This window comes from Scyliorhinus canicula, chromosome 18 (genome assembly GCF_902713615.1).
Source record: "Scyliorhinus canicula chromosome 18, sScyCan1.1, whole genome shotgun sequence".
Taxonomy (NCBI): Eukaryota; Metazoa; Chordata; class Chondrichthyes; order Carcharhiniformes; family Scyliorhinidae; genus Scyliorhinus; species Scyliorhinus canicula.
In genome coordinates this window covers 74,520,780-74,537,661 of record NC_052163.1, presented here as the reverse complement: position 1 = coordinate 74,537,661, position 16,882 = coordinate 74,520,780, and the positions used below count along the sequence as shown (strand labels likewise).

At 45.7% G+C, this 16,882-nt stretch overlaps 1 protein-coding gene across 1 annotated transcript in view; it reads right to left on the bottom strand.

Moving 5' to 3' along the window:
• The window catches only part of LOC119953006 (scaffold attachment factor B1-like), a 77,062-nt gene that overhangs the window by 47,942 nt on the left and 12,238 nt on the right, over positions 1-16,882 (bottom strand). Inside the window, exons 3-6 of the mRNA XM_038776762.1 lie at positions 14,669-15,074; positions 6,626-6,675; positions 3,331-3,446; positions 1,497-1,612 (exon numbers count right to left, since the gene is read on the bottom strand). Of these exons, the coding sequence (XP_038632690.1) occupies positions 1,497-1,612; positions 3,331-3,446; positions 6,626-6,675; positions 14,669-15,074 (688 nt within the window). The remainder of the gene's footprint in view (positions 1-1,496; positions 1,613-3,330; positions 3,447-6,625; positions 6,676-14,668; positions 15,075-16,882) is intronic.

The following is a 16,882-nucleotide window of genomic DNA, read 5'->3' as shown; positions in this document are numbered from 1 at the left end:
ACACCATGTTGGAGATACTCAATGGTGATTTGGATCCATTTCCGCTGGTAGCCATTTTCGGGGAGTCTTACTCGCTGTGCATCAGATGGTAGGAAAGGCAGATGTCTTTGCCTTTGCCTCATTAATAGCCCAGAGAAGAGTTCTGCTTGGGTGGAGGTCTCCTACTCCACCCAGTGCCTTAGCTTGGCTGGTTGACCTCATGTCTTTTCTACATTTGGAGAAGGTTAATTACATCATTAGAGGAGGGAGAAGGGTTTTACCTAAGATGGCAGCCATTAATGTCCTTTTTAAGGTCACTGTCAGCTGTTAGGGCCTTTAGTTTAGTTTTTGGTGGTTAATTTAACATCGGATTTTGCTGGTTAGTCTTGTTCTTTTATTGTGTAACTTTGGTTAATTGTGGGCAGAATAGTGGCACAGTGGTTAGCATTGCTGCCTCACGGCGCCGAGGTCCCAGGTTCGATCCTGGCTCTGGGTCAATGTCCATGTGGAGTTTGCACATTCTCCCTGTGTTTGCATGGGTGTCGCCTCCACAACCCAAATGTGTGTAGGCAAGGGAGATTGGCCACGCTAAATTGGAAAAAATGAATTGCGTACTACGAAATGTTTTTTAAAAGTTGGTTAATTGTTTTGTTTGATTGTGTTTGTTATGAGCATTTTTTAATAAACATATTTCTAAAAATAATGAAAAAGGAAACTGGTTCATTATGTGATACTCTTGAGCAGTTGACGACAAGATGTGCAGGTTAGGTGGATTGGCCATGCTAAATTGCCCTTAGGTTAGATGGGGTTGCTAGGTTACAGGATAGGGTGGAGGTGTGGGCTTAAGTGGGGTGCTCTTTCCAAGAGCCGGTGCAGGCTCGATGGGCCGAATGGCCTCCTTCTGCACTGTAAATTCTATGATTCTATAAAGACCATAAGGCATAGGAGCAGTATTAGGCTATTTGGCCCATTGGGCCTGCTCCACCATTCAATCATGGCTGACATGTTTTTCATCCCCATTCTCCTGCCTTCTCCCCATAACCCCTGATCCCCTTATTAATCAAGAACCTATCTATCTCTGTCTTAAAGACACTCAGTGATTTGGCTTCCACAGCCTTCTGCGGCAAAATGTTCCACAGATTCACCACCCTCTGGCTGAAGGAATTTCTCCCCATCTCAGTTCTAAACGATTGTTTCTTCAGTCTGAGGCTGTGCCCTTGGGTTCTAATTTTTCCTACTAATGGAAAAACATCCTCTCCAAGTCACTCTATCTAGGCCTCTCAGTATTCTGCAAGTTTCAATAAGATCCCCTCCTCATCCTTCTAAACTCCAATGAGTACAGAAATCGAATTATACTAGCAAAGCAAAATAACAAAATACTTACAAACACAGATGAATAATGGACATATATAATACACAAGGAGAATAGGGTAATACAATTTTAGAAAATCTTCTCCAACATTTTATGCTGTTTGAGCAATAACAATGTAAGACGCAGCAGCAGCAGCATCACTTACTTGTCTCCAGATTGTCCTCGGTCATTCTTAGCTTTGGGACTGTAACTTGATTTGGGACCGGTCACATTTCTACCCTCCTCCGCTATAGACCTTTTGTGGTCCGATTCAGTTTTAGCCTGAAGATACAAATACATATTTTATTTGACCACACATGGAGTGGTCATTGGATTGCAGATGTATGCAACATCTCCATATCCTCACGATCAAGAACCATCAACAACCAAGCACACGAAGAAGTCTTACAACACCAGGTTAAAGTCCAACAGGTTTGTTTCAAATCACTAGCTTTCGGAGCACAGTTCCTTCCTCAGGTGAGGAATGTGCCATGATTGGCTGGTGGAGCAGACTCGATGGGCCAAGTGGCCTAATTCTGCTCCTATGTCTTATGGGTGTCATGATGAGGCACACCTGTCAATTGAAGATGCTGATATTAAGGGATTCTGTCAAGGGTCAGAATGGCTTCACTACAAATCTGAAGAATCAATGTGCTATGTGGGAAGTCTGCCTCCTGGTTCTCTGACGCATTCCGAGAAGTCAGACTGCATATAGAGGACTAGAACTATTGTGCCCTGCAGATGGGAAGAGGGCAGCCTCTCAAAGCAAATAGATGTGACTGGAAACAACTGGTTGTCATATCGTGCAGTGCAAATCACAAGTAAGTAGCAGCAAGTGTTGGAGACAATAACAGGAGTCGAGAGTATCCAGAGGACACAGAATATTCTGAGCTGTGCTCAGCTGAACTCAGATGCTGAACATTTGGGTACCATCCACAAAGACGACACCATGGAGCAGAAATGGGAAGGGTTCTGTCAGCTATTGTAGAGGCACTGCGCACCCTTGAAGAGAGACTTGGGAGTCCAGCCCTAGCATGAGTTCCATGATGTCTGAGGCATTTGTGTTGATGTCCATGATGAAAAGAGTAACCTGCAACAATAGTCAGATGCAGTAGGTAACCAAGTGCATGCTTGCACTCACCAATGGTTTGTCACTTTAAAGGAAGTGGAAGAGGAAGACTTTATATGTCTGTATAAACGACATCTGCAATTTATAACGAGGTCACTTATCTTAATGTATTTGAAAATGTTAAAAAAAAAACAAAAGTCTCCATTGTCCAGTCATTTCTATTGATGTTTCCAACCCACAAAATGGCCATTAACCTAGAGGAGCAAGGTATGTCAAAAGTAGAAGATGAGAAAAAAGTAATATTTTGTACACCAGACCCCTATCATTCAGAACACCATTGTAGGTACATGCTGAAGGGTGTTCCCAGATCTGTTCAGGCACCTTAATTGCACCTGGAGCAACTCAATGACTGCTCTATCAGTGTTATGCTCAGATGTCTCTGGTTTCATTTTTCCTCTGCATCAGTGGTAGGGCTCCTCAGGAGCATCATCAGCCATATCCCTGTCTCCAAAGAGCTGTCTACTGACTCAGTTCAGAGGCACAAAGACCTGTGGGAGATCTGACTGGCTGTGACTGGGGCAAATTGAAGGCACCCCAACAGCTTCCAGGATATCTTGCATTGATGCATGCACGAAAATCTTGAATAATTTTCTATGTTAAAGGTGTTATATAACAAGTTGTTGTTGCTGAATGGAAAAATGCTCCAACCATCAGTCCTATAAGAGGATTTAAGATTGACAAAGGATCAGAGTTGCATTTCAGATTTAGCAGAGAACAATGGTATATATTCAATGTCAAAACTACAGATGTATTTTACACACGTCTTTTGTAAGTGTACTGTGACACACTATCCATCCTCTTTGTCCCCAAATTAAATCTGATAATTAACACAAAAAAGAGTGACAGTTCATATTACTTATACAATTCTCACCGTGCCATTTTTAATGGAGAGGTTCTTTACGCAAGTTCCTTCTTTTGTAGAACACCGGTCACCCACCAACGGGTTCTTGCCCTTGGCATCCGAAGTACTATGGTTGCTGGACAGCCCTTAATAACAGGAATGCTCATTAATCAGTAATATAAAAACAATAACTTTTGGCTTACATTTGCTCAGAAAACAGCAAAGCAAACTCTGTAGACCATGAACTGAGCTTTCTCATTATGTTTCACTATTGCTTGGCCTAACCAGTTTTAAATGAAAATGAAATGAAAATCGCTTATTGTCACAAGTAGGCTTCAAATGAAGTTACTGTGAAAAGCCCCTAGTCGCCACATTCCGGCGCCTGTTCGGGGAGGCTGGTACGGGAATTGAACCGTGCTGCTGGCCTGCCTGGGTCTGCTTTAAAAGCCAGCTCTTTAGCCCTGTGCTAAACCAGCACCATGCTTGACACAGCAAAAAATACTCACTACTCCTAATGACTTCACTTTGCTTATATCTAACATTTGAACGTTTTACACATCCAACCTCAATATTGACTGTAAGGGTTCCAGTTGTCAGCAATCAGTGGTAACTCCTAGCATTAGAGGTCACTACCTAGCAGACCGATCAAGAACATAAGAAATAAGAGTAGCCTTTCAGACCCTCAAGCCTACTCCGCCATTCAATGAAACCATGGCTAATCAAGAACCAAGCATGAGAAGAATCAATGTAACCTTCATAAGAGTACAATGTGGAAGGCAGCAAACACCAAAGTCAAGTTCAGAACTCTGTTGAGACAAATCGACAGGTGCAAACTTTCATCCCATATTTTCACAAAAAAGTGCTCCTCCAGCGTTCAGATGCAATCTAACTTTTACACTTCCATAGGATCTTCCAGAATCCCTACAGTGCAGAAGGAGGCCATTCAGCCCACTGAATCTGCAGCGTCCCTCCAAAAGAGTATCCTACCTCGGCCCACTCCTCCGTCCTATACCCGTAATCCCACCTAACCTGTACATCCCAATCCCACTTAACCTGCACATTTCTGGAGACTACGGGGAAATTTGGCATAGCCAATCCACCTAACCTGCAGATCTTTGGACTGTGGAAGAAACCGGAGCACCCGGAGTAAACCCAACAGACACGGGAAGAACGTGCAAACTCCGTACAATCGAACCCAGGTCCCTGATGCTGTGAGGCAGCAGTGCTAACAACTGTGCTAATCATCTCTCCAGAACATTATACTTAAAAAAAAAAGTTGCTTCATTATTAAATAATTAAAATAAACTTTAGCAGTCCAGGTACTTCATAAATGACTTCAAGACGCTCTCTTAATCACAGAATTTGTAATACAGCATTACAAAATACAAATATTGTTCAAAACTCAAAGTCTGAAAGCAACAAAATTACTCCAACTGGGCAGCCAAACGTCACTTAAAATTTAATCCTACTATTTATTCTTCCCCTCCCAACCACCTTGTCAAAATGCTACTAGCAGATATCAGTTGCGGGATTCTCCCTTCTGGGGACTAAATCTCCATGCCAGCGGGAAAACCGCGCCAACCACTCCGGCGTCACCAGCCCCCAAAAGTGAGAAATTCTCCAAACTTTCGGGGGCTAGGCTGCCGCCAGAATCGTTGGCGCCGTTCCAGCCGGCGTGAGTTTGCGCAAGTGCGGAACAGCCGGCGTCATCTCACGCATGCACGGACCGGCCGGTGTATTTCCGCACATGCGCGGGGGTCCTCTTCTCCGTGCCGGTCCCCGGGCAACATGGTGGAGCCCCACAGGGGCCCAGCATGGAGGAAAGGTGGCTCCCACGGAAACAGCCCGCCTGCGGGATGTGTAGGCCCCGAACGCAGGCCAGGCCACCGTGTCCCCCCTGGGGTCGGATCCCCCCTTCATCCCAGGACTGCCCCCGCATACTTACCTGCCAGGTCCTGCCGTGCGTGAGGTGAGTAATTCACGCCGGCGGGGCTGGCCAAAAGTGGACAGCCATTCGGCCCATCGAATCGCCCCGGGGGGGGGGGGGGCACTGTCAACGGCCCCGACCGGCGTGGCGAGAATCCCGCTGGCTCCTGGAAAACAGCGCCGGAGAATAGGGCAGCCTGGGTCGGGACGGCGAGGCGGTATTTGCGCCTTCCCCCAGGGATTCTCCAACCCGGCGGGGCGCGGAGAATCCTGGCCCAAATTTCCATTTAAACTCTTGAATACTGAATAAATCCAGGTCTGAACTATCAGGCTTGATTTAGTATCTGTAATATCTTGCAGACAAGTATTATTACAGAAAATGAGCAAATATTTGCAGATTACCAGAAAAACACTAAAAATTATTCATTTGCCATTCACCTTTCTTTTACACACCTCGGCTGCTGGATCCCAGTTTAGTGCTGTCCACTGATTCCCTCACTACAGCCAGGGACTGCTGACTACTTTGCAGACAAGGTCAATTCATACAAGCCAACAGGACGCATAGTCTAATGAAGCTGTTCTTTTCCTAACTTTTCAATCCACATCAAGCAAATCTGTTCACACAAGAGAAAAGAGCTCAAATGGGGCCTTCAGGTTGAAGTCCCTGGAACATCAGAACAAACATCTTACAACTCTGTAGCCTCCTGCAATCAACCAAGATCAACACCCATGATCAAAGAAGCTTGCAGGTTACAATCCTAAATACACAAACAGGAAGAAACACTAGCTTACATAGCACCATACACACCAGGAAACAAACATCTTCAATATTGAACTCTTGTACAGATCAGCTAAATACTAACTAATAAACTTCAAAACATAATTTTAAAGACTTACTTCTCCTGTGGTTTCGCTACTAGCAACACTCAAAACTTCTAAAAATGCAAGTTATTGTTCTCTGCCTTTCTGAAAGTGTTTTGGATGTAACAACCTTCACAATTAAACTAGAGGACTGCAGTAAGTTCAGTTTTTATGACTGGAGAGGTTGAGTTCCAGCTATACGTATTATATAGAGGGGACGGCACAGTGGCACAGTAGTTAGCACTGCTGCCTATGGCGCTGAGGATCTGGGTTCGACCCCGGCCATTGTCTGTGTGGAGTTTACATATTCTCCCCGTGTCTGCGTGGGTTTCACCCCCACAAACCAAAGATGTGCAGGTTAGGTGGATTGGCCATGCTGAATTGCCCCTTAATTGGGAAAAAAAAATAATTGGGTATTCTAAATTTGTCTTAAAAAATCCATATTATATAGAAGAATATATACAAATAATTGCTTCTAATAGTATCATTCAAGCCAAACTTCAGATTATTTTCACACTGTTTAGAATCTATAGCATACCTTTCATTGGATTTGCTTGATTATTAGTTTTTTTGACATCCTCAGTTGAGCTGAAAAGTATAAAATTGGATTTGAGCAATTAGAAAGTCTTAAAAATGGCTTACGAATATCAAAGTTAAGCATCAACAATCCTATCCAGTTTTTAAAGCAAACTCTTCCTCACCTACCAAAGTATAGTCATAATCAGTTACTTATCACTATAAATTAAGTATTTTTGGATGTCTCAATGACATCTCAAATCTCTGCTGCAAACAGAATCATCTTCCACCGAAGGAGATCATTCAGTCCATTGTGCTGGGCAAACTCCTTATAAGTCCTATCCAGTAGCCCGACATCTTTCCTTTTCAAATATTCATCCGAATCCATTTTGACCATTACTATTGAATCTGCTTCCACAGCACTTTTCAGGAAATACATTCCACATCAGAGCACCTCACTAATTTAAAAAACCTCAAATCCCAGTTTTTTTGTCAATTTGATTAAATCTCCGGCCTCTGGTTACTGAACTTTCTGCTGTTGCCTTTTCTGTGGCTCTGCTGTAACTACGGCAATCATTGAGTTTGTCCTCCTTTCTTTTGGTATCTATATTCTAATGCTCAGAGTCGCCAGGTATCAAATGATACCACCACAAGGTTCAACCGGCTATCGATCAAAGAGCCATACACCAGTTAGTTAGTTCAAGGGTATTTTATTTACACAACATAAATACTACCAGTTAACTACACATATCGACTATGACAACCTGTACTTAACTTCAGGCACCCGGCTTAAGCCAGAGGAACAGTGGCCGCTGTTCGATTCTGGATCTATCGAGTCTGGAGAAGTAACTGCTGCTCAGCTAGGCTCATCCGTCTGGTAATGAGCATTGAACTTGGACTTGCTTCTGGTGGTGCTGCACTTGGAAACAGATGTAGCCGGGGCGTCAGGTCCAAGAGGGGGCAAACATATGGCGGACTCTTTTCTTATGCTTGGGGGTTTTCACGCTCTTTTGGGCGTTCCTTCAGTTTGGACCCCACTAATTGGGTGATCCCCGATCACGATGTTCGATTTCTAACCAATAAATGGGCAGGTGCCTGGATGGCTGGGTGTGTCCCAAGCGGTCACTGACCCTGTTGTTTACGCTTTTCTAGAACAGGGAGCGGTGCCGAAATGTCTGTGACTGTACCGGTCGTTCAAGTACCAGCCCTTTGTCTTGGTGGAGATGGGCCATCAAATGCTAATCCGCTCATCAGAATGCTAATTGGTCAGAGTTTAGATACTGTCTGGACTCCTTGCTTGCAAATATACATTTCAGGCTCTGAGCCTGCCTGAATCTTGCTTTATCCATTTTACCCGCTAGGCTTTGCGAGTTTCCCTGTCCCTGGTTGTAAGTGGCCATTCCAGATGGCTACACTGCCAATAAGAAGTTTATCCTTATTTATTTTATCAAAACCTTGCAATTTTTAACACCTTTATGAAAGTTCCCCTTAACCTTCTCTCATCTCAGAACAATCCCAGTTGCTCTATTCTTGCCATGTAGTGGGAAGTCCCTCACCCCTGGTATGATTCTAGTAAATCACATCTGAACCCTTTCTAAAGCATTCAAATCCTTCTAAAATCTAATGACCAGAAATGAACATTATATTTGAGATGAGACCTTACCACTGACTTACAAAGGTATGATACAACTTTCTTGTTCTGTACTACACACCTTTATTTATAAAGTGAAAAATCCTACATTTGCAAGTTCTGAAGCAGTCTTACTGCACTTGAAACCGTAACTCTTTCTTTCTCCACAAATGCTGCCACACTGGCTGAGCTTTCCCAGCACTTTCTGGTTTTATTTCAAATCTTCAACATTTGCAGTATTTCACTTTTATTGTACTATATGCTGTTTTGACAGCTTTATTAGTTTGTCTTGACGCCTTCAAATACCTGGATATGTAAACACTCCAAACTTTCTCGCTGTTCCTAAACCACCTTCAAAATTATACCATTTAGTATATTTTACCACTCATGCTTTCACACAAAATGCTTTGCTGCATTATGGGCGGCTGGGTAGCACAGTGGTTAGCACTGCTGCCTCAGAGTTCCAGGGTCCCAGGTTCGATTCCCGGTTTGGGTCCCTGTCTGTGCGGAATCTGCACGTTCTCCCTATGCCTGCATGGGTTTCCTCCGGGAGCTCAGGTTTTTCTCCCACAAGTCTCGAAAGATGCGCTTGTTAGGCAAATTGGACATTCTCAATTCTCCCTCAGTGTACCCGAACAGGCGGCGTAGTATGGCAAATAGGGGATTTTCACAGTAACTTCATTGCAGTGTTAATGTAAACTTACTTGTGACACTTTTGTATAAATTCCATCTACAAAATGTCTGCCATTTTGTCAGTATTTGTCCTCTGGAAGCCTGTCTTGTATTTGTCCATTTCACAAGTCTATGTTTTATGATGTCTTTTACTATCTTTACTGTAGAAAAATCATCTCAATTTAATTTTGGTGCCATCAGTGAACAGCCCACAGAGGTAAATACTCTAATATGTAGCGGAGTTTGAAAGACCGAGAGGAGCCAGGGGTTTGATAGAGCGAGAGGAGCCCGGAGTTTGATAGAGCGAGAGGAGACCAGAGTTTGATAGACCGAGAGGAGCCCGGGGTTTGAAAGACCGAGAGGAGCCCGGGGTTTGATAGAGCGAGAGGAGCCCGGAGTTTGATAGAGCGAGAGGAGCCCGGAGTTTGATAGAGCGAGAGGAGCCAGGGGTTTGATAGAGCGAGAGGAGCCCGGAGTTTGATAGAGCGAGAGGAGCCCGGAGTTTGATAGAGCGAGAGGAGCCCGGAGTTTGATAGAGCGAGAGGAGCCAGGGGTTTGATAGAGCGAGAGGAGCCCGGAGTTTGATAGAGCGAGAGGAGCCCGGAGTTTGATAGAGCGAGAGGAGCCCGGAGTTTGATAGAGCGAGAGGAGCCCGGAGTTTGATAGAGCGAGAGGAGCCTGGAGTTTGATAGAGCGAGAGGAGCCGGGAGTTTGATAGAGCGAGAGGAGCCCGGAGTTTGATAGAGCGAGAGGAGCCTGGAGTTTGATAGAGCGAGAGGAGCCCGGAGTTTGATAGAGCGAGAGGAGCCCGGAGTTTGATAGAGCGAGAGGAGCCCGGAGTTTGATAGAGCGAGAGAAGGGGGGAGTTTGAAACAGTGCGAGAGGAGCTGGGAGTTTGACAGAGCGAGAGGAGCCGGGAGTTTGATAGAGTGAGATATGCCCAGAGTTTGAAAGAGCGAGGAGCCGGGAGTTTGAAAGAGCGAGGAGCCGGGAGTTTGAAAGAGCGAGGAGCCGGGAGTTTGAAAGAGCGAGGAGCCGGGAATTCGAAAGAGCAGGGACGAGATTGTAAAGGAAATAAGGAAATCAAAGAGAGGGCATGAGAAAAAGATTAGCAAGTAAAGTTAAAGAAAACGCAAATATGTTTTACCAATATATTAATTCTAAAAGGTTAGTTAAAGAAAAGGTGGAACCTGTCAGAGATGAAGAAGGGAAGTTGTATGTACATACAGAGGCTGTGGGAAAGGTTGTAAATGAATATTTTGTCTTCGTGCTTACAAAGAAAATGGATGATGAAGATATAGTAGCCTAGAAGGAACTCTGAGATACTGGATGGGATAATCATTTTTTTAAAAGAAATTTTAAGTACCCAATTCTTTTTTTTCCCCCAATTAAGGGGCAATTTAGCATGCATCTACCCAGCACATTTTTTGGGTTGTGGGGAGAATGTGCAAGCTCCACACAAGCTTGCAGACACGGGGAGAATGTGCAAGCTCCACACAGGCAGTGACCCTGGGCCGAGATCGAACCCGGGTCCTTGACGTCATGAGGCAGCAGTGCGAACCACTATGCCACCGTGCTGCCCAGGGATGGGATAATCATAAAGAGAAAGGATTGTAATCCTTGAAAGTTGTTAAGACGCCAGGGCCAAATGGATTGCTTCCGGGGCTACTGAAGGAGGTCCGAGAGGAGATAACTGATGCTCGGAGGATGATTTTCCAATACTCACTAGATGTAGGGGAGGTACTGGAGAAACGCAAACGTGGTTCCATTGTTTAAAAAGGGATCAAAGGAAATGCCAACAATTATAAGCCAGTTAGTCTTATGCCAGTGGTGGGGAAATTAGTAGAATCAATCCTAAGAGATAGGATTAACTATCACATAGTTAGACTAGTTAGGGATAGTCAGCATGGGTTTGTAAGGGAGGTCTTGCCTCACAAATTTGATTGAATTCTTTGAGGAAGTGACGAGAAGGTAGTGCAGTGGATGTGTTGTACATGGATTTTAGCAAGGCATTTGACAAGTCCCACATTGCAGCAAGAAAATGAAAGCCCATGGGATCCAGGCCAATGGGGCAAACAGGATAAAAAGTTGGCTTAGTAACAGGAAACAACGGATAATGGTCGATGGTTGCCCTTGCAATTGGATAGTTGTATCAAGTGATGTTCCTCAGTGCTCGATATTGGGACCCTCACTGTTTGTGTTATATATTAATGATTTGGACATGAATGTGTGGAGCGCGATTGTGAAATTTGCAGACGACACAAAGATTGGCAGAGTGGTGGACAGTTTAGAAGATAGCTATAGGGTATGATCCACCAGCCGTGTTGCGCTCTTGCTCAAGCGCCGTATGGTCAGTGGATGCTGGGAGAGGTCTCCCGTGGGTTTCCCGGCAGCCTTCACGCCTCACGGGAGCTACCCAAGTCACGCCTCACGGGAGCTACCCAAGTCCCCCGAGGCATCGGAATCAGAATCGGTCCCAAAAGGGGTGTGACCAAACGGTGCTCGACGAAGTCAGTTTTAAAACCGACTTTGGCGAGCTTACCTGGGATCAACTGGCCTCCCCAGTGAGGCTGCAGCCGGGCTTCGTTTAGCCCTGGTCCACACAAATGGAACAGCGCCTGGGAAATCTCCCGGGGTATTGGAGACCACTGGGTGGTCAGGGTCAGTGAAGGGTGGCTGCCTGGTCCTCCCCCTGGCACGCAGACACCGTGGCACTGCCCCAGCTGGCACCTTGGCATTGCCACCCTAGACTACCAAGCTGACAGGAGCATTGCCAGTACAAGGGTGACCGGGTGGCACTGCCAAGGATAAGGGGCAGGGCGGCGGGGAGCATGCCCATGAAGGGAGTGTGGACGGAAGGGTTTGACGGGTGTGCAGATTTGGGTGGGGGGCGTTCATGGCAGGTATGTAGGGGTCTCTGGGTGGTGGGGCAATAGGTGATGGTCCTGGAAAGGGGGGCCTGAAGAGGGGTACCCTCAGGGACCCCATAACAGGATGGTATGGGACCGTGCCCATGTGTGTGGGGGGTGACATTGGCCATGGGTGGAGAGTGTGGAGGACCCATAAACTCACTTAGAGATCGGGGCACCCTTTCAAAGTGGCAGCCCAATCTCTGGTCCCAAGTGCTGAAAAAAATTCAAAGTGTGGGCTAAACCGGTGAGAAGATTCCTAAAAAAGTGACTAGGGTGTCATTGGATAGCGGTGGGGAACTCACCAGCAGAGCCGGTGGGAAACTCCCGGTACCTCATGCCACAAATGAACTGAGAAATGTTTCCATTGAAATCGGCCCATAATCTCCAAAATGATACAGATGGATTGAAGTGGGCGATAAGTGGCAGATGGAATTAAATTTTTTTTTTTTTTTTTTAAAGAGTACCCAATTATTTTTTTTTCCAATTAAGGGGCAATTTAGCATGGCCAATCCACCTAACCTGCACATCTTTGGGTTGTGGGGTTGAAACCCATGCAGATATGGGGAGAATGTGCAAACCCGGGATTCGAACCCCGATCCTCAGCACCGCAGTCCACTGCGCCACATGCTGCCCTGGCAGATGGAATTTAACACAGAAGAGGTCATGCATTTAGGGAAGTCAAACAATTATGTACACAATAAATGGGAATATACTAAGAGGGGTAGATGAAGTGAGAGATCTTGGCGTAAAAGTACACAGGTCCCTAAAGGCATCAGTTCAAGTAGACACGGTTGTTTTGGAATGGTCTCCTTCATTGGCAGAGATACAGGAAATAAAAGTAAGGATACAACGTTGGAATTGTATAAGATACTGGTATTGTGTGCAATTCTCGTCACCACAATACAGGAAGGACATCATTGCTCTGGAGAGAGGCTTACAAAAATATTGTCAGGCTAGAAATGTTAGGAAAGCAACCTCTGTGGGTACTATTGGGCTGTAAGTGGTGTAATTGGTGCGTAAGTGGGTAATGGACAGGGAAGGGGCAGCATGGAAGAGGATGGAGATGGCGTCCTGTGTGGACACGAGCCTGGAGGCGCTTGTAACGGCGCCGTTGCCGCTCCCTCCAACGAGGTATACCACGAGCCCGGTGGTGGCGGCTACCCTCAAAATTTGGGGGCAATGGAGACGGCACGGGGGGGTGGTGGGGGTCTTAATGGGGTCCCCGAAAAGGAAGAACCACCGGTTTGTTCCAGGGAGAATCGATGGCAGGTTCCTGAGTTGGAACAGGGCAGGTGTTAGGAGGTTGAGGGACCTGTTTGTAGATGGGAAGTTTGCGAGCCTAGGTGAGTTAGAGGAAAGTTCCGGGCTCCCCCAGGGAACATTTTTAGGTATACGTAGGTAAGGGCGTTTGCCAGGCGACAGGTGGCGGGGTTCCCTCTGTTGCCCCCATGTGGGGTCCAGAACAGGGTGCTCTCGGGTGTGTGGGTTGGCGGGGGGAGGATTTTGGACATGTACCAAGTAATGCAGGAGGTAGACGAGGCGTCGGTGGAGGAGCTGAAGGGTAAATGGGAAGAGGAGCTGGGTGAGGAGATTGAGGAGGGGACGTGGGCGGATGCTGTGGAAAGAGTGAACTCCTCCTCTTCATGTGCGAGGCTTAGCCTCAAACAGTTCAAGGTGCTACATAGGGCTCATATGACCGGGACGAGGATGAGTAGGTTCTTTGGGGGCGAAGACAGGTGTGCTAGGTGCTCGGGGAGCCCAGCGAACCATGCCCATATGTTCTGGGCATGCCCAGCACTGGGGGTATTTTGGAAGGGGGTAGCAAACACTGTGTCAAGGGTGGTAGGATCCAGGGTCAAGCCAGGCTGGGGACTCGCAATATTTGGGGTTGCAGTGGAGCCGGGAGTGCAGGAGGCGAAAGAGGCCGGTGTTCTGGCCTTTGCGTCCCTAGTAGCCCAGCGGAGGATTCTTCTTCAGTGGAAGGATGAGAGGCCCCCAAGCGTGGAGGCCTGGATCAACGATATGGCGGGGTTCATCAAATTGGAGAGGGTGAAATTTGCCCTGAGGGGATCAGTACAGGGGTTTTTCAGGCGGTGGCAGCCTTTCCTAGATTTCCTGGCAGAACGGTAGGGAAAAAAGGCCAGCATTTAAATAAAAAAAGAAATGTTAGGAAAGATTGGGGTTATTTTCCTTAGACAAAGAAGGATGAGGGATGGCTTAATTGAGGTGTACATAATTATGAGGGGGAGCGATAGAGTAGACTGAATAAAATTGTTTCCCTTGATGGAGAATTCTAGAACCCGGGGACACAGATTCAAGATAAGTGGCAGAAGGTGTAGGCTGAGGGGACATGAAGGAGAATTTTTTTTTATGCAGAGGGTAATGGGAGTCTGGAATTTGCTGCCCCGGTTGGTGGTGAGACATCCCACACTCTGAAGCCAAGTGACAGATGCAATGCAGCCCTGGATGCTATGGATCTCTCATCAACTTCCTGAACCATTTAAAAAAGTACCTGGATCTGCACCTTAAACGCTCTCAGCTGCAGGGCTATGGACTGGGTGTAGAAAGTTGGAATTAGAAATGGCATCTGGGTGTCTATGGGCTAGCATGGACAAGATGGGCCGAATGGCACCACTTTAATTCTGTGTGGCTAATCTGTTGAGTTACAGGGGAGTAGAAAAAAAAAAGAAAAATGATGCAGCCTCTAACAGAACAGGAAATAAACTAATAAGAACTTTTAGCCAGCACATAAAAGGTCACAATTAACACTGTTACGTAGACCCATTTAAGATATGTTGATCAGAATCATCTTAGTATGATTAGAAATAAGGTTGAGAACTAATGAGCAAACCTCTTATTAGGTTCACAATCCACTACAATCGAAGGATCATTCTCATCTGCTTTTCCAGCTCCTTCATCTTTCACGGTTTCGCCATTGTTCTGCTCAGTTTCTGGATATCGTTCTTTCTTTCTACTCTCAATGCTTTCCTCCATCTCACTTGAATTTCCAGTCATAAACACAATCTTTTCCTTGGTGACTTGTGTAGAATCTGCCTCGGGTGCATCCAGTTGCATGTCATTGTCCGCATCCAGTGTAAGTATGCTTTCCACTTGCTGCTTGGCTAAGGAATGATCGTCATCCTGATAGGAGTCTGTGACAATCATATATTGTGCCAATAGCTGCAAGTCTTCAGCGTTTGTCTCCATAAGAACCGATTTATGAGCTTCCCTCAAATCTTTAGTTATAGTTTCCTTTTCTATGGGGGGGATAGAAGAGAACATGTTTAAATTATGACAGTTACAGCAAATATAAATATGAAGCTAGCATTTTGTTGTACTCAAATCAAGGATCGGAAAAATTATGGAGTTTAAAAATTGAAAGAAAACAAATTTGCCAGGGGGACATTAGAAGCCACTGTTTGTTCATTGAATCAAAGGTGCTGTATGATTCTATGAACATCATGACTCTGTGCAGACTCTTTGTAGTTGCCTGTTAATGAAAGAAGACGTACTTCCGCATGAACGGACACAACCAGAATGTCTTACTGCCTTTCACTGTGTGCCACGATTCTGGCAGATTTATGTAGCACAACAGTGTTACAACAACAGCTGACGTTACTACTGGGCAAGTCAGATACCAGGGTGGTGCCCAGCTTGATAGATCCTAACTTATGTTTTTTGTTGAGAAAGTTGACGGTGGCCACTGTACAGAAACTGATGTACTTTTAACAAAAGAATAAAACATTTATTAAACAAGACAAATTATTCCTTCACTCACAATAGATATACAAGTTCATCAGGATAACACAAGGTACAAAATCTATCTTATGCTCCAAGTACACAGTCCAGGGCAGCACGGTGGCGCAGTGGGTTAGCCCTGCAGCTTAACGGCACCAACATCCCAGGTTCGATCCCGGCTCTGGGTCACAGTCCGTTTGGAGTTTGCACATTCTCCCTGTGTTTACGGGGTTTCGCCCCACAACCCAAAGATGTGCAGGCTAGATGGATTGGCCGCGCTAAATTGCCCCTTAATTGGAAAAAATGAATTGGGTACTCTAAATTTATTTTAAAAAACAAAAACAAGTACACAGTCCATGCAAATGAATAGACAAATTGTGGTAAGACACCCCACACTCTGAAGCCAAGTGACAGATGTAACCCCAGATGCTATGGATCTCTCATCAGCTTCCTCAGATGTTTGTCACATCGGGAGCCAGCTGGTCTCACTGGAACTCTGTTTTTCACAGCAGGCATTCTCGAAGAACTCTCTTTGAACACCTCTCCCAAACAACATTCCCTCTTAGATGGTTTCACCACAGATCCACCTCCAGGGTTGCAACCTCTCCTTCTGATGTTCCTCTCCCCTGGATTGCCACGTGCATTTAAGCATTGCCTTCCATGCAATCGCTCAGATACCCAGCTGTGCCAACAGAACACCACTGCTTTACAGGCCACATAAGGAGTCGCCAACCTTCAGCTGTGTCCAATGACCTCCTGGCTTCTCACAGCTTATATTGCTTTAAGTCTGCTTGCAGCAGTTCTAATTTTCAATCTGGACCCTTCTTCTGCTCCTCACTCAACTTCACTGAACAGGATCAGTTCACGATTCCTGTCCTTGTTCTTTGACTTATCTGCCGCCTTCAGACTTTAACCTGTCCCTCACAATTTATTGGGACTTCCTCTGTTCTGGGAAATCTGCCCATTGCAGCTCCTGTCCTGCTTCTTCTGTGCCTCTGTGTACTGCCGTTTTGCTTCTGGGTCATCTGATCTTTTTGCCCTGTTTTACTTTTGTTTTCATTTCCTTTTCCGTACAGGTGCATGGCTCCTTTTAAACTTAAAAAACCCAGAAAAGGATAAACTGAGAATATGCGCAGGGCCATTTGTTGACTTTTCAACGAGGATCACAACCAACTGGACGTGCTGCTGTTCTCCAGCCAGCACGTACGCACAAACTGAATGATCTGAACACCTGTGATCTTTCCAGAGCCGGCACATGCGTAGACACTGCTGAAGCCTATTGAGACTTTTAGTTCCCAGTCTCTGGAGGCCCAATCTCCACTTTTAA